The sequence below is a fragment of the Rhopalosiphum maidis genome, chromosome 4, assembly GCF_003676215.2.
Source record: "Rhopalosiphum maidis isolate BTI-1 chromosome 4, ASM367621v3, whole genome shotgun sequence".
Lineage (NCBI taxonomy): Eukaryota > Metazoa > Arthropoda > Insecta > Hemiptera > Aphididae > Rhopalosiphum > Rhopalosiphum maidis.
In genome coordinates this window covers 17,779,608-17,798,031 of record NC_040880.1, presented here as the reverse complement: position 1 = coordinate 17,798,031, position 18,424 = coordinate 17,779,608, and the positions used below count along the sequence as shown (strand labels likewise).

Sequence of the window (18,424 nt, the reverse complement as noted above, 5' to 3'; positions counted from 1 at the left end):
TTAAAAAAAAAAAAAAAATTAATTTATTAACTTTGACCATATTATATGAGTGTAATTAATGGTATTGTTATATTCAATATAATAAAACATATTTTATGCATGCTATTACCAAAATACTTTTCGCCAATTTGAAGTATTTATTTTACGGATATTATATTAAAACATTTAAAACTTAATTTTTATTGTTTTTCGTTTACACTATAGGATCATTTCTTAGTCTCTTCACATTACATTTTGATTATAAAAGATTAGGTAGGTACTCCATTTCTAATCATATATTATGGTAAACATTATATAGTAATCTATTAAATTTATATGTGAGTTTATGGTGACATAGTTCGGTGCAGTAGATAAGGTAATGTCCCATGCGTTATGGTCAGAATGAAGTATAAAGGAAAATGTAATACAGATATTAACATGCACATGGACATTGCCGTCTCACTCCATTTTTGGTTGCCATTAGACGAAAACTGGCGATAATGCAAATTAATACACCTGAAATCCACTGGAGCGGATCGTCCATTTAATTATACTCGTAATTATACTAGCCAGTAATCGACCGCAGTATTGTGATCAATTCTAATACAGTCATTGCAAGTGATATTATACATCATATGCAATTCGCATAGTATTTAGTTATACGTACGTACCCAAACTTAGCATCTATTGATTTATTTATTTAATATAGTAATATACATACGTAAGTTGTCGTATTCGAGCGATGACTTCCGTAGCGTGGTCACTGTGGCTGCTGTCCACGTTCGTATGCAGCTATTCGGCAACATCAGATGAAGGTGAAGGAGCCCTGCTGCTAACTCCTCTCATACGGAATGGTCGAATCGACGAGGCTCGGGCAGCTTGCAACGTCACGTCCCTGGAGCCGACTATCGAGAGCTACTCCGGTTACCTAACCGTGGACGAAACGTACGGTTCCAATATGTTCTTCTGGTTCTTCCCAGCTGCCAACGGTAATGCGGACGCACCCGTCCTGCTATGGCTACAAGGCGGCCCAGGAGCATCCAGCATGTTCGGTGTATTCAATTTGCACGGTCCATTTTCGGTGCAGTACCAGTGTGATGACGTCAAACTCAAGTTGCGTGACCATGCGTGGACGACTACGCATTCAGTGCTCTACGTGGACAACCCGGTGGGCACAGGCTTTAGCTACACTGCCGACGATTCTGGTTACAGTACCGACCAAACAGCCGTCGCTCGGAACCTGTACGCCGCTTTAGTACAATTCTTTGAACTGTTTCCCGAGTACCGGAACAACGATTTCTACGTGACCGGTGAGTCATTTGCCGGTCATTACGTGCCGGCCATATCGTACACAATTCATCAGAACAACCTTGGGGCTAAGGTCAAGATCAACCTAAAAGGGCTGGCAATCGGAAACGGCCTAGTTGACCCTATCAACCAGCTTTTCTTCGGCGAGTACTTGCACCAACACGGATTGATTGACGGTAACTTTATACTATGACATTTTGCTGTCTGCATTGCGCTCATAAATTAAACACATTATGATATTAAACTGCAAAAGAAATACCGAGAGATAACCACATAATAAATATTTATATGAAGTGATAACATTTTATTTTACTTCATTAGTAAATAGTTAAATACCTTAATCAAATAATTGAAAAAAAAATAGGTACTTACTATGTCAGTTGTCAATACTTTTTTTTAAGTGGTATACATATAGGCACCTATAAATGTGTAATGGTGTTTAACACGGTTTAAATAATTGATAATTATATAATATGATAATCAAAAGAAGTATGAAAATATACGTTATTTCCCGGTAAATATATTAATATAATAAATTAACGTTATTTTAAATGGTTACAGAAAACGGAAAGCGAAAATTCGAACAATTTGAGAATGCTGTTCGCGCTCAGATTCTCGCCGATGACTACAAAGGTGCATTCCGCATATACGACGAGATGTTGAACGGCATATTCTATCAGTACCCGACGCTGTTTCAGAACCTGACCGGTATGCATTACTATTACAACATGCTGCTGGACCAGAAACCACCGTCGTTGGATGATTGGATGAAGTTCGTGGAAAACCCGTCTGTGAAGGCCGCGTTGCACGTGGGCTCACGGCCGCTGAACAACAATTTGGTGGTCTATCAGCACTTGCTTGGTAACGTACTGCAATCAGTGGCCCCATGGTTGGGTAGCCTGTTGGATGCTGGCCGGTACCGGGTTTTGTTATACAGCGGACAGCTTGACATCAAGTTACATCACCGGGGCAACATGCGTATGGCTCAGTCGCTTGAATGGACAGGCGCGGAACGATTTAGAAATACCACGGAACGTACAGTTTGGCGCGTTCGCGAACAGAAAAATGGATGTGAAGGCGGAAACAAGACCACCGTGGCCGGTTACGCGACAACGTCCGGTCCGCTGACCGTGCTTTTAGTGAGGGATGCTGGCCATATGGTGCCAGCCGATCAGCCGGTCTGGGCCCTCGACCTCATCGACCGGTTCACTGCTGGCAAAACGTTTTGACTTACAGGAACCGGGTTCCGTCGACGATAATATTATACTAAAGACGAGTTGTTTTTATGTACAATGTACCAGATATAATATACCATAACTCATATTCGAGATATTGTTAATTCAAATCGAACCTATGATATAGATCGTTATAGCCGACAGTAGTATAAACGTATGCTAAGTAGAAAAATATTAACTATACGACCATGACGAAAAATAAATAATCGTACAAGGTATACATTATAACTATGGTTAGGATAATGTTGTTATTTTATTGAGAATATTATGTATGAGTGATGTCGGCGGTAAAATCTCAAATAACAAAACTAAATAAGTTAAATTTTAACTATCCAACCAGTAACATAGAACAATAATAGTAATAATACCTAGCAAATTAAACAGCAATTTCCAAACTTTGAAATTGAATTTTTCTTATGGCGCCCTAATAAAACCGATGATCATTTTTTTTAGATAAAATAAAGAATAGAACATTTTAAATGTTTTTTCGGACCACATAACGATTAGTGTTGTGGCGTCCAAGCAAAGACGCTGCGGTGCACACTTTAGGAACCGCTGTATTAAATACATAACCAAGTCAACTTGACACCGTCCTTTACGCCGGACTCCGTTATAGATGGTCTTTGATTAAAAATCATAAAAACAATAATAATTATTCTATATTTTAGTCTATACATATTTACGAGCTGTAAACGTTGTAAGCTGTAATAACAAGATTTAATGATATGTCTATATTTCAGAATCTAAAATTTAGATTATCACGTGGGTTACGAGAAAACTAAAAAAAAGCTTTTATTTTGTATTTATTTTAATACCTACTATAGAGGTTATTATTAAAAATGTTTTAGTGTGATAAACATATAGGTTCTTCACCGTAGCACCACAGTATTTTGGTATTACTTTTAGTGAAAACTTAAGGTAGAATGTATATTGTATACAAAGATAACAGAGATATGTGTTTAAGAATAGTAGTATTTAACTGTGTAAATTTAAGGATATTTTTCCTATCAACATTGTTCGTAATATATAATTATACCTTGAACAATATTATCAATGACTAAAATTTAAGAATACCAAATCTTGATAATCTGTACAAATGAATAGGAATCTATTCAAACGCCAAAAAAAATATTTACATTCTTAAAAAAAAATTGAAATGTACAATTTATTATAATGTAAATTGAATCTAAATATCACTGCATATAATGAATCTAAGTACACCCCTTTAGACATTTATAAGACTTATAACAATGTATATGATGTTGAAATAATGAAAAAAAATTAAAATTGATATAGTGTGAATAACTTTAAACAAATTAACCGTGCATATGACACTAAAATTAATTATAAATATACTTCTTTCAGACAAGTATTTGTGGATTAACTTATTGGACCGAAATTTTACAATTTCTTAAATGTTAATAAATAAAACCAATCTCAAAGCCAAATTGTACAAAAAAAAATATATTATAAAACAATGGTTATAACTACATAAAAAATAAGTTTTATATTATAATATCACATTGTACGATAATTATCATACTTTAATATTATAAGTTTGTCTTTAATATAAAGTTATACGTATACAAAAAATATTGTAGAACAAGTGTTGTGATTTGAGATATTACAAAGTTGTGTACTCGTATTCGCGATTATTATTATTCATCACAACTGTATATAGATAGTAATTACAGTAAAGTACTAAAGTAAATATACCAGTTGTATTTAATTATGATAAGAACTTTTTATTAAACTTGATCATAGCTCAATACTTTAGTTTGTCATCAATACACAACTATTTTACATAAATAGCTGTTAAGAATTTTAACCATTGAATTAACATATTTTTTATATTATACTTATGTATAAATTTAGTTCTTAAATTTCATTTTCAAGATCCTCTTATAAATATTATTTAACGCCGGTCTTAAATTAGATGAATAATTGGTTCATCCTGTATACTGTCTTTATGAATGTACTAAAAATAGTGATTATAGATTAAATATCTACTATATAATATGAATTATACTATTGTGAACTATGTACAAATAAAACTGAAATTAGGTAGTGGAAATATCAGTGTGTTATGAATTTCTGATTTCAGTTACTTGATATTCGGTGTGTATGTATAGTTTATATTGATGATTTATTATAATCGAAATAATATATTTATCATTTTTAAGTATTAACGCCTTCACAAGAAATACGATATAAGATTAATAAATAAAAATCAAACATAATATTGTTAAAACTAAATATTCATCACAAATTATAATACAAATTATATACTCATACCATATACATTATGTACAGGTAAGTTATAACATTTATTCATAAATTAAATCTATATTAACTAGTAACCAACTCAATATATTTATATATTTTATTATTACAGAGAGATACCAAGGACCGATAGTAAAGTAGAACGTACTCACAACCCCAGATGTAATGCAAATTTTTTTGAAATCATCACACATAGGTAAATACATTATATGTTATAATACTTTGGTATATTGTGTTGTTTAAATATATTTGTAAGTTAAAAATATGGAAATGACAGACACCAATAGGGGTGAATTTTTTTAAAAAATATTTTATAGTGGTGAGGAGTAAAACAACTTAAAATTGCAAATGTAATTTTATAGATCCGATCAAACAAAAAATAGATATGTTTTATTAAACGATATTGTATTTGTTACTAAAAAATTGGAAAACTCTAAATTTCAAGTGTACCTACTTCATTGAACTACACAGAACCATTCTACCATTATACATTTATTATTATTTATTTTTTTTATATAAAAAGCGATATTGAACGGTGACGTTGTTTTAATCTATATACCTAATTGGATATTCCTAAAGAATATAAAAAAATGCATTTGCATTACTATTATAAGATATGTATTAGAAATACAATTAGACAGAGTATAGACAACTGCCTAGAGTGGAAAATTTATAGTACCACAATTTTTTTTGGCTTTAATTTCTCCTATGAATAGATCTTAAAATCTATGCATATATTATTATATACTTATAAAACATGGTTAATTTCATATCCTTCATATTATCTGAAATTTATAGTGTGATGTAAAAATATTCATTGTTATATTCCTGGCACCTAGTATCTGGCATGTTTTAACAGCGAGAATCACGTTCCATACAACTTTTGTAAATAGATTTATATATTCATGTATAACCTTTGTAAAACGAACTTATAATTTTATTGAAAAAACTAGATTTGAAGAAAGTGATACATTTATAGTAGAAACATACAGAGTAATTTTAGACTATTTAAGAAATAAATTATATACAAAATGGGTATGTACTTTTTTTTTTTATTCACGATTTTATTTTCTTGTTAAGTTGATCTAGCGCATTGCAGTACAAAGTTATGGAATTTATAAAATATATACAATAATTATATCATAAATACCTTGAAGCATTTTTGTAAATTATGATTGGATATCTTTAGCTAAATAAAAACACATTTTTTAATTAAAATAATAATTTTAAGTATTAACTTTTATTTTAACAACTTTTTATACATTTATCAATAGATATTACTAAAGATTATTATTATTAATGAAAAATATAATTTATACAATTATTTCATGACTATATTATTATTATTATTAGAGTTAGAATGTGTATGACCTAAAAACACTAAAAAATGCATGCAAATATGCAAAATAAATATCAAAATATGTCCTAAAAAAAAAATTCAATATATCTTTTTAAAATTAGTTTATTACTAATCCAAAATGTATTTTTAATTAATTCACAATTATTTTTATAATTTTAAACTTAAATACAAATTGATTATATACAAATATGAGATTTTTGAAAATTAAATCTATATAGGTACTTAAACATAATTTTGTTTTTACTCAAATCAATTGTGTAGTCAAGCAGTGTTGGAACATTTAACTTTTGGCAATTTTCCCTATGCCCTATGGCCTATAGACTGAAAATATATTTTAAATAATTGTACGGAACCCCCTTGGTTGGGAAGCTCTGCCTTAACCTACTTAGAATCTACAGTTACACAATTACACAATTAATCAAACATATATTATAAATGTATAATTTGAAAGTATTATAAAATTATAAGATTTGTAGTAGGCATGGCCACTGTACATTACCAAGTCTATTTAACCCTTATTTTCTTAACCTTATTAAAAAAATATATTTTTATAGGTCAAAGACTAAATTTTTATAAAAATTAAAAACAATAAGTATCTTCATTATACATTTGATTTATAGTTGGATTTCAAACCTATTAAAGATAGGACGACTCAGAGATTTAAATGAAACGGATTTGTTCACGACATTAGACGACCAAAAATCATCAACATTAGGCGATAAATTGGAAAAGTAAACTGTCAATAATCTATAATCAACCACATTGATTTTTATCAATACTTTAAAATAATTTAATATTAATTTTGACTTTAGGATATGGAGATCAGAGTTAGCCAATGCGTATTCGATGAATCGAAAGCCAAAATTGTTGAGAGCTTTGCTACGAATGTTTGGTGCTAAATTAATGCTATACGGATTAATGTTTTGCATCACCGAAATTATTTTCAAGTAAGATTATTTTTCAATTTGTAGATTAAAATAAATATTTGACAATATGTTTATATAAAAATCATATTTATGAATATTAGTAAATTATTATATAATTTCCCATTATTTAAGATTAGGTAATGAATATTCACTAATTTATGTTATTTTATATCATAATGACAAAAATTATTTTTCGTTTAAGAAATATTTATTTTTATATAAGCATGCATTAATATTATAATATTATTACTAAATTCCCATGTATAATATAGCCGTATTGTAACCGGCAAGAAATAAATTCAAAAATCGCATTTTAAATCCTGATCAGAGCAATGAATTTTTGACTAAACATCAATGATGAGTGTGTTTTTTGAAAAAGTATCAAAAATCTATAGTTACACAATTTGTTTTTTACGCATTTTAAGTAACAATTTAGACCAAAATTGATAAAAAACGCAAAAACTATTTTCAGTTAGAAATTCATAAACATTTTTTTTTTTTGGTTATATCCAAGTTTTAAAAATTGGATACAAAATTCCTTATAAGCAATTCATTTTGACACCCTATAATCTAATAACACGTATGAAGGCAATTAATTTATATAAAAATGTAATCCTCAAATTTGGACTTAATTATATAACTAAAGATAAATTATATTAACTATATTTTGTTATAATTTAAGAAACATATATAACTACTTAAAATTTTTACGTATACCATACGTTCATATTATTATGAGTTTAGAATTTTACACGACATTTTCAATTTATTTTAAGATATTATATTTGAATATACTATCAGTCTATTTTTACTTTTTTACGGTATTTACAAAAACAAATTGTTATTACATTTTAAATTGTATAAGTCAATTTATTATGGTATAATAATTTAATACTAATAAATGCAATATTTTTGAAATTACATCAACCTACTGTAATACTACAAGTAAAATAAATTACTTAAATACCTATCTAAAAAAAACACATCTTAATGATATAGGGCAATTATAAGCTATATACATCATTGAATTCAATTATAACACATCCATAACTGTGATCCATTCGTCACCTAATGTACAGCCCAGCGTTAAATACATGACTACTTTATAAAATTTCTTATTATTTATCATTATTCATCAATAAACTTTTTATTTTACTTTTTTTTATTTATAAACAACTATAAATTAAATTGTAACTTGTTAAGTTAATATGATTAAAAATAAATTATCTAAGTTATAAATTGTCAATGCACATTACATTAAAAAATTAATTGTCATAAACTAAATTTTAAATTATTAACTTATTTATACTGAGCAATAGATAAACTAATACTTACATATATTTATGATTATTTAAATAATATACCTAGTATAAATCCATAAATATAATGTCTTTTAATATCTATATTTATTGTTTACGCTTATATCTTAATTACAGTATGTCACAACCTATATTAATTGGTGAACTATTAGCATATTTCAATCCTTATCATTCAAAAGATACAGATATAGAATATGCATACCTATGTTCATCAGGTATAGTATTCAGCATATTCATGACAATTATCCTTTACTATTACACATATGAAGAAATCATGAACGAAACAATTAAGGTCCGAGTTGCTTGCTGTTCTTTAATCTACAGAAAGGTAAACGTACAAATATTTTGTAAATTATATGTAAATATGTTAATTTTTAATACTTGATACAACAATATCTTATATATATATATTATTTTTTGTTTCCACTGTAATTATGTATTATGTACTTAGATGTAGGGAACAACGTGAATATTATTTTCCAGAGTTTCCCCAATTTGTTTACTTTAATTTACTAAAAGAATAATTATTTCATTTTTTTTTTTTATGTAGACATTATGTTTAAGTTATAAAAGATTTGGTGAAACTGCCGTTGGACAAGTGATGAATTTGATATCAAGTGATATAAATCGATTCGATTATGTGATTCATCACATACATTACTTATGGATTGGTCCTCTGCAAATAATGATAGGCATTTATTTTTTGTGGCAGGAAATTGGTGTATCCTCATTAATTGGAGTAGCTACATTTCTTTTTTTTATTCCTTTACAAGGTATTTTTAAATCATGAAATAATTAATTATATGAACATATAGTTATATACCTATAGTTAAACTACTTTTTCAGTAAACTATTTCAGGTTGGATGGGAAAATTAATTTCCAAATTCCGTTTACAAACAGCAAAGAACACTGATGAAAGAATACGATTTATGAATGAAATTATTTCGGGAATACAAGTGATCAAAATGTACACATGGGAAAAACCTTTTGGAAATCTTATAGAAAATGCAAGAAAGTATGTATGAGTTGATAATGTTATTTATATTCAGGGTATAAAGTATTATATTATGTGGAGATTATTATAGAGTAGAAGTTGAACAAATTAAAGGAGCCAAATCTATTAGATTCATATGGATATCATTTAAAATAATTCAATCAAGATTTCAAATCTTTATTACCATTTTAATTTACGTCTTATTAGGAAATAAAATATCTTTTCGTAAAGTAAGTTCTCATTTGGGTTGTGTGTACTTGTAATTTGTACATATGTACATTGTATATAATATACTATCAACCTATTCTATTTTTAATATTTGCTCACAGGTTTACGTCCTTACAAGTTTCTTCAATTTGTTGCATACGTCTATGGCAGTAAAATTTTCTATTAGTTTGTTGGATATAGGTGAATTAATTATATCAATTAAACGCATACAGGTATAAATACACCTAATACATTTCATACTTGTACTTATACTAATACATGCTTGAATAAGAAAAAATTAAGTAGATTTAAGTACTAAAGTAAATTTATTAAGTACTAAATTTTTATTAAATAATATTACGTTTCTATTTTATGTATATTTAATTAATATTAATAAAACCATCATTTTTTTCTCAAATTGTCACTTAATAGTTAATACAAAAATTATAAAATACAATAAATATTATAAATCCCGGAAAATAAAAATTTAAAATATTAACAATTAATCAAATTGTCATTACAGTATCATTGACAAAAAATTAAATACATATTTGTGGAATTACCAAAATACCTATAACATTATGCCGTCCCCCTTTCCATAAAAATTACATTTAGAAATCGCAAATGAAACTATTAAACAGTAGGGGAACCTAAACACCTTTTCAGTTCGAGGTCTGCATAACATTTAAAATTAACTTTGTAATGTAATATCAATAATGAAAAGGTGTTCAACTTATAAGTGGATATCACTCTGATATAAGGTGTTATGTGCGTTAAATTTACATTCAATAATATACAAACACACATACATCGTTGTAAAATTACTATAATCAACACCCTAATAGCTAAACTAAAATTAGATTTATATTTTTATATAGAGTTATTTATTACTCGAAGAAAAAGATCATCAAATCCAAAAACCTTATTTGAAATATGATAAATCGGTGGAACAAGTCTTTGGACAATTACTCATTGCTGATGACCATATTACAAATAACTGTAATGACATTGAAAACAACAAAGAATCTGTTAATAGTCATGGTATAGTTATTTTGAACACTTTTGCTAAGTGGGCGGATGTTCAAACTAATAATACATTGGAAAATATTAATTTAACATTAAATTCTGGAAGTTTGGTTGCAATTATTGGACCAGTAGGAGCCGGAAAGGTAAGTATATAAACACTATATATTATATTGTACCTAAATTTTATAGTATAAAACGATAAGAAATAATTACAGAGCTCATTGATACAAGCAATTTTAAAAGAATTGCCTGTTTTAAAAGGCAAAATCTCTGTAAACGGTGTAATTTCTTATGCATCACAAGAACCATGGATATTTTCTGGGACTATTCAACAAAATATTCTTTTTGGATCACCAATGGACCAAGAACGTTTCAAACAAGTAAATACACACGGATTAACATTATATACCAATTATATACCAACATGATATTTAAAATATAGTTAACCGATATGATTTTCAAATAGATTATTGATATCTGTGCACTAAAAAGCGATCTAGAACATTTGCCACTTGGCGATGAAACGATAGTGGGAGAACGAGGAATAACCTTAAGTGGAGGACAAAGAGCCAGAATTAATTTAGCTAGGCAAATATAAATTTGAAAATTAACTAAAGTCTATACATCTAACAATTCAAAATGTTTTATTTCCAGAGCGGTATACAAAAAAGCAGATATTTACTTACTCGATGATCCACTCTCAGCTGTTGATGTTAAAGTTGGCAAGCATTTATTTGAAAAATGCATAAGAGGTGAGTAGATATAATTTAAAAATATTTAATTCTATTTAACGCGACTAACCGTCAGGTTTCTGATTACAGGCTATCTCAAAGAAAAAGCATGCATTCTTATTACTCATCAAGTACATTATTTATCTGAAGTTGATCATATCGTTCTAATTGATAATGTAAGTATATAATATTAAAATTACTGTGAAGCTACTGTGTATTAACATTATATTATGTTTATTTTTGTTTTTAGGGTAATATTATAATTGAAGGATCTTATCAAGATATCCAAGCCTCTATTTTTGATTTTGCGAAAGTACTTGGCCCTTTAAAAGGTACAACTATTGAAAATGAAAGTGAAACTAACAGTATAAACAACGATGGTGCCGAATCCCGCTTGGTTTCATCTCAGTCTGGTTCAAACGAAAGTATTTTATCATCCAACTTTAAAGTCTTAACTCAGAAACCTAATGAAAAATCAGAATATCAGTCTTATAAATATGAATCCAAAAATGTTTTAATATCGTACATAACTGCTTGTGAGAGTACATACAATATTTTTTGGGGGTTTTTTATGTGCATTGTTATTCTAGCACTGATTGTCGGTGGAGATTTTTGGCTTAGCTTTTGGTAATATCATGTTAAATAAGTATGTACTCGTATAAATAATTTTGAAGTTTTCTGATATACTTTTCAGGGTTAATCAAGAAGTATATACATTTAATAATCCAAAAAATACATTTGATAATAGTACATCAGAGCCACATGAATCAACCAACTTATTATTATGGTTAAATAATTATCATGAATACTATGTTATAATTTATGCCTTATTCATGGTCGCCTTGATAATATCAGTGATAATTAGGTCTGCTATATTTATCAAAATTACAATGAAAGCCTCAATTAATTTACACAATCGTATGTTCAATTCCATTATAAGAACTACCATGTTTTTTTTTAATACAAATTCATCGGGTAAGAAATTATTTTTTTTTAAATATGTACATAATTATCATGTTATTACATTAAATAAATGTTATTTTTATATAGGAAAGATAATTAACCGCTTTTCAAAAGACTTAGGAGCTGTGGATGAAATTTTACCTAATATTTTTTTGGATTCCTTACAAGTTAATAATTTACCTATATTTTGCTTATATTATTTAAAATTTAGAAAAGTTATACATTTTGGAATGTATAATACTAACTGTTAATTTCTATGTATTTAATAGATTTTCATATTTATTTCTGGAACTGTAATTGTTATTGGATTGACTAATATGTATCTATTGATACCATCATTTATTGTTGGTATTATTATTTATAAGCTTAGAGCTTATTTTTTCAGTACATCACAAAATGTCAACAGGTTAGAAGCATCTAGTAAGTTTTATAGTTATAGTATTTATAAATTTATAGAGCTATGATTTATAAGCACTAAAAAGTAAAAATTCGTTATTGCAGTAAACAATTTTAAATACCTATGCAGAAGTAAATAAAAAATGGTCTGAAGTTTCAATCAATATTTTTATCTTAGTATATAATATCACAAATAGACCTAAATACTATTGGATCTGACAATAATTTCCTAGAAATAAATATTATATACAAAACAATAGTTCAAATAATAACATTTTTTTTTTTTTATAATAATAAATATATTTGATGTCCACAAAACCTTTTAGTAAACTCCTATATTTTGACGTATGAATTTTCAGATAAAAATCGAAGTAAATTCTCTAAACATTAAAAAGTTAAAATATGCAAAATATAGGACTAAAAAATTTCTCATTTTCAATCTCCATATTACCATAAAACATTCAAGCTTGTTTAAGTAGGTTGTAATATTACACAATATCTTGCAATACAACCAAAATAATTTAATATATATTATTTTCATTTAAAACAATTTTGCTTTTATTTTTTAAATAAACAGCTCGAAGCACTGTATTAGCACATATGAATGCATCATTACAAGGTTTAACAACAATAAGAGCATATAAAGCAGAAGATATTTTATCACAAGAATTTGACAAACATCAAGTACTTATATTAAATTATACTAAAAAGCTTCTATTTTATTTATGCTATAATAATAATTATTCGAATGATGTGTATTTTATTTTTAATTTGACATTTAGGATTTAAATTCCTCGGCTTCACATTTGTACACAGGTTTAAATTTAGGATTTGGATTTTGGATAGATATCGTTTGTTTATTTTATTTATGTATTATTATATTCAGCTTTTTAATAACTGACAACAGTAAGTTAAAAGTTGTATGATTCTGTTGATAATTTTAAAATATGTCACTTCACAGTTCACTTATAAATATACTTTTAGATATTTATGGAGGAAGTGTTGGACTAGCTCTTACACAAGTGATAACATTACTCCGTAGGATCCAGTGGTGGGTAAGACAATCGACAACACTACTATGCCAATTGACATCAGTTGATAGAGTATTAGAATACACACGTTTACCACAGGAAGATACTCTTCAACCTATTAAAGGTAAAATTTAATAATTATTGTATAATTTCTAACAAATATTTCACACGAAAATTATTTATCTATGTTATAGAGCATTCACCGGATAAAGAGTGGCCTTATTCGGGGAAAATTGTATTTAAGGATTTTAATCTACGTTACAGTCTAAATTCACCTTATGTATTAAAAGATTTAAATATTCAAATTCAATCAATGGAAAAAGTAAGTGATGAAATGTGGTTTTAAATTGTAAATAATAATTGTTTTACGTTTATTTAGATAGGTATTGTTGGTAGAACCGGTGCAGGTAAATCATCGTTTATCGGGGCATTGTTTAGATTAGCTCTAAATGAAGGTAAAATTATCATTGACGGTGTGGATATACACGAATTGGCACTCAAAGACCTGAGATCTAAATTGTCCATAATTCCTCAAGAACCCGTATTGTTTTCTGGGACTATGAGAACAAACTTAGATCCATTTGCCGAGTATCCAGATCATGCTCTTTGGAAAGCTCTAGACGAAGTATAATGTTTCCTAGTTAATTTCACATAAAAAAAAAAAATAATAAAGTTTTATTATAACTCGGTCGAAAGATTTTCAATAAATTATTATTGATGGACTATACATATACAGTTATATATTATTATTGTAGGTTGAACTCAAAAACGTTGTAGAGGATTTGCCCGACGGTCTTAACTCGAAAATGTCTGCGAGTGGTTCGAACTTCAGTGTCGGACAACGTCAATTAGTTTGTTTGGCAAGAGCTATACTACAAAACAACAAAATTCTTATATTGGATGAGGCCACTGCCAATGTCGATCCACTGTAATAAAAAAAATAATTTTATTTAAAATATTTAATTGTATAATAATTATAATTATCTTATCTGTATCTAATTAAAATTAAATTTTTTATTTACAGGACTGATAAGTTGATTCAAAATACAATTAGGAATAAATTTAGACTTTGCACAGTATTAACAATTGCTCACCGTTTAAATACCATAATGGACTCTGACAGAGTACTAGTAATGGATTTTGGAAAAATAATTGAATTTGACCATCCGTATAGTTTGTTAAAAAACACTGACGGATTTTTCTACAAAATGGTAGAGCAAACGGGAAAGGATACAGCTTACTTTTTACATAATGTTGCTTCAGAGGTGCCACATAATATATTTCAATATCTCGTATTTTTCTATTTATAATAAACTGCATGGTACTTTATAATTTTATAATTTGAATTAATTTATCATTATGTTTTTTAGAGTTTCAAAACATTTCAGTCGAGAAAGAAATCTCTGAACCATTAAATCATTGAATAATTGGTTTAAAAAAATTATATAGAAGTTGTAAAATATTAATAACTTTTTATTATTTAAAATGTTGTTTTTAGTAAAACTTTGATTTCATTACTATTTTTATTACAATTATATTTTCTCGTTTATATATTACAACTTATAGAACGATTACATTTTTTTTCTTGAATCATATTGTAAATTTGTCGACTAGTGAATAGCATCTATTACTTACCTACAACATATTAAAATTAATAAGAAAATATTTTAACGGATTCTTGTATTTGAACAATATAGAGAGACGAATAACAACTTTGTAGGTTTAATTCACCGGTATTATATTTATTCTAAACATCAGATGGCCTATATTAATTTAATATTTAAAAAATAATTAAATATAAATTTATAAAAGGTAGTTAGGTATAATAATTAGTACATATTATTAAACAGGTCTAATATTAGCGCGTTTTGTTTGGCTGTAGCCCATTAGCGCAAAATATGATTTACACACAACCAAAAAGCGCAAACATAATAATATTATAATGAGATAAAAAAATTTTAAATTTAAATAAAATATTAATAGTTATTACTTATTAGTAAAATGTAAAATTTTAATGAGTATCTTTAAATTATTTGAACTTCAAAGCTCATAGTTTTTAAATAATAAATATAGTATAACCAAGAATTGTTTTTATGTACAAGTTCTATGCTTTTAAATTAGAGTTGATTTTAGAAGTGTAAAGTGTTGAATTTTTTAATAAACTTCTGCCTGGTATTCTCTTAGCATTTTGATAAAATTATAAATTTATGGGTGTGAAATTTGGAGTGTAACGAGTACAATATCGTATCAGGTAATACAATTTAATTTACGCTTTTAACTCACTACTAAGATACGATTCGTTTAGATTAACGAATTCAATATCCGTTGAGATAACATACGCCAATACAGGAATAAATGGAAAGACGGAAATTTTTACGCAAAATCAGTTTTTGACAAAATCAATTTTTTTTTTTTGTGTGTGTGTTTTTTTTTTTTACTCAAAAACCAGTAAACATAAGTAATAAATTAAAAAAGTATCTATCAATTTGATACTAAAGAAACCTATATTATAGTATTACAGATAATATTACACTACGGAGTATCATACATTATATTTGTTAGAAAAAAATTTTTTAAAATCAACATTTTTTCTAAAAAAAGAATAGGAAGAAAATTTTGAGTCAAATTGCTTTTTAATTTTACATGATTTTGATTTAGTGGAGGTAAGAGTACTTTTTTAATTAAAAAACTAGTTTTGCGTTTACACGGAAATTTTTTGTTATAAATTCAAAAATAAATTTCAAAAAAGTTATTTTTTAAAATTGTTATAGGATCTTGAGATACCTATTTCTAGCAGTTTTAAAATATTTTTCATTTGACAAAAAAAGACGGTAGTGCAAATTTAAAAACTAGTTGCATATTCTGAACCATATATGGCAGGGGTGGCGATCCTTTTTGTGGTCAAGTTCCAAATTTTTCCAATCAACATTTTGAAAATTTTTCACGTGCTCAAAGGAAATTCATTTTTCTAAGGATAAAAATAAAGTTATCGATTTATTATACATTATTTTATTAAGTAAGAACATATCTTTTTGGTAATTATAATTTTTAAAATCTTTATAATTTGTTTCTTTGAATTTTTTATAACAGTTATAATCAAAACTTTATGAACAGCATAGTTTTTAATAATTTCAATGTTTTCACGTGCCATTGACATTTAATCAATGTGCCACCTTTGGCATGCGTACCTTAGGTTCACCACTATATATGGTGTATGGTACATATTTTTCATAAAAATAAATTCAAAAATCTTAATTTTTACTATAGGATAAAGCATTAGGGCTAGAAGTATGTATTTCTATCCATTTCATTACTTGATTTTGATTTTGTGGAAGAAAGCTGAAAAGGAAATATTGGCTAGTACATAATAACTAAACTTGACATTTATATAGATTACATATTTTTATTGGTTGGTAAAAAAATAGCTAATTTATACCAAAATTTGTTTCCTAACCCATCGATTTTGTAAAAGAAATTACATTTTGTACATTTATCATTTTTTCATATTACAGTATTTTCTCATTTTTAGGAAATATTATAGTGTTTTGTACAATTTTAGAACATATTTTGGATTTTTAAAACTCGACATAATGATCATAACATTTTCATGATAAAATTATTAGTTTGTTTAAATCATATATTTAATATGGATAATTCAACGTATTAATAAAAATAACTTAGGTTAAATCTTAATCATCAGTCTCAGTATTTTTTATCAAAAACATTTCGTTTGGTTTTCAAATGAAGATAATACTATACATTTTAATGAAACAAAAGCAGTATAATATTATAAAATAATAAATAATTTAATTTAAAATAGAATATTACAAATAACTATAATTTTAATATAAAAATGACACCAAGAAAACAATACAATGGAGTGAGATATAACTCCTATTGTGTCCAATGGACACACTAATAATATGTATCGGCTTTAATTTCCATTATACTTCTATAGTTTATCAATTATTACAGTTAAAAAGTTTATGATATACATGCTTATACTGCACTACTGCTAGACCACGGTTTAAGATATATATTCTTAAACCGAGTGCTAGTCCAAAAGTAGATGGCTCAAACGAGATTGACCGCTAACTGTACCTATTAGCTCCGAATAATTTATCAAAGTTGGGTAGGTATCTCATATTAGTCATATTTACATTTAGTTCAATAAATATATATATTTTACTGTAAACACAGGTTTATATAGCAAACATTTAATTAAGGTTATAACTATCTACTTAATATATTTATTACTTTAATGCTTTCTTACTATTATATATTTTTGACGTTATTAATTATTAATGAAGTGAAAAAACGTTTTAAAACTATCAATTCGATCGATACATCATATATAAGTTGTATTTTATGATAAAGTGTGCCTTATAAATTGGTCATATTATTATTATTATTATTATTATTATTATACTTCGAACCCGATAAGAAGACACCGTGTACGTGACGCCCGTGGCGGTAGAGATTTGTCTAAACTGTTATCGCCGCGAGTGCTTACACAGCCGTGGCGGGTCATCTTAATTGAGTGACCTTTACCTCCACCATAAGTACATATAAAAAATAGATATTATATTCATCGTCAAATAGTACGTTATTCAACGGCGACCGTCTAATCGATTTTCGACAGTATAATAATAATTTAATTAAATA

The 18,424-nt window shown here is 27.1% G+C and overlaps 2 protein-coding genes across 2 annotated transcripts; both read left to right on the top strand.

The window, feature by feature from the left end:
* Nucleotides 1-695: 695 nt before the first annotated feature.
* LOC113560792 (venom serine carboxypeptidase-like) lies at nt 696-3,524 on the top strand. The gene is made up of 2 exons (XM_026966859.1): nt 696-1,463; nt 1,849-3,524. Exons 1-2 carry the CDS (start codon nt 722-724, stop codon nt 2,514-2,516), a joined length of 1,410 nt encoding a protein of 469 aa, XP_026822660.1. The 5' UTR covers nt 696-721; the 3' UTR covers nt 2,517-3,524.
* Nucleotides 3,525-4,664: 1,140 nt separating this feature from the next.
* Nucleotides 4,665-15,456, top strand: LOC113549837 (multidrug resistance-associated protein 4-like). Its single transcript, XM_026951313.1, has 26 exons — nt 4,665-4,835; nt 4,918-5,001; nt 6,786-6,896; nt 6,978-7,112; nt 8,528-8,738; nt 8,961-9,183; nt 9,270-9,426; nt 9,497-9,635; nt 9,735-9,845; nt 10,491-10,781; nt 10,854-11,018; nt 11,105-11,226; nt 11,293-11,390; nt 11,460-11,545; nt 11,620-11,996; nt 12,064-12,344; nt 12,420-12,499; nt 12,602-12,752; nt 13,306-13,412; nt 13,511-13,634; nt 13,713-13,883; nt 13,954-14,081; nt 14,139-14,384; nt 14,515-14,687; nt 14,784-15,024; nt 15,130-15,456. The coding sequence occupies exons 1-26, from the start codon at nt 4,828-4,830 to the stop codon at nt 15,172-15,174; spliced, it is 4,065 nt and encodes a 1,354-aa protein (XP_026807114.1). The 5' UTR covers nt 4,665-4,827; the 3' UTR covers nt 15,175-15,456.
* The last annotated feature ends 2,968 nt before the right edge of the window (nt 15,457-18,424 follow it).

Excerpts from the sequence above, each read along its gene's own strand:
- LOC113560792 (XM_026966859.1), top strand. The coding sequence starts at position 722 with ATGACTTCCGTAGCGTGGTCACTGTGGCTGCTGTCCACGTTCGTATGC. Across the intron at positions 1,464-1,848 it reads CCAACACGGATTGATTGACG|AAAACGGAAAGCGAAAATTC; the intron begins GTAACTTTATAC and ends AAATGGTTACAG.
- LOC113549837 (XM_026951313.1), top strand. Across the intron at positions 11,391-11,459 it reads ATTTGAAAAATGCATAAGAG|GCTATCTCAAAGAAAAAGCA; the intron begins GTGAGTAGATAT and ends TTCTGATTACAG. Across the intron at positions 15,025-15,129 it reads TACATAATGTTGCTTCAGAG|AGTTTCAAAACATTTCAGTC; the intron begins GTGCCACATAAT and ends TATGTTTTTTAG.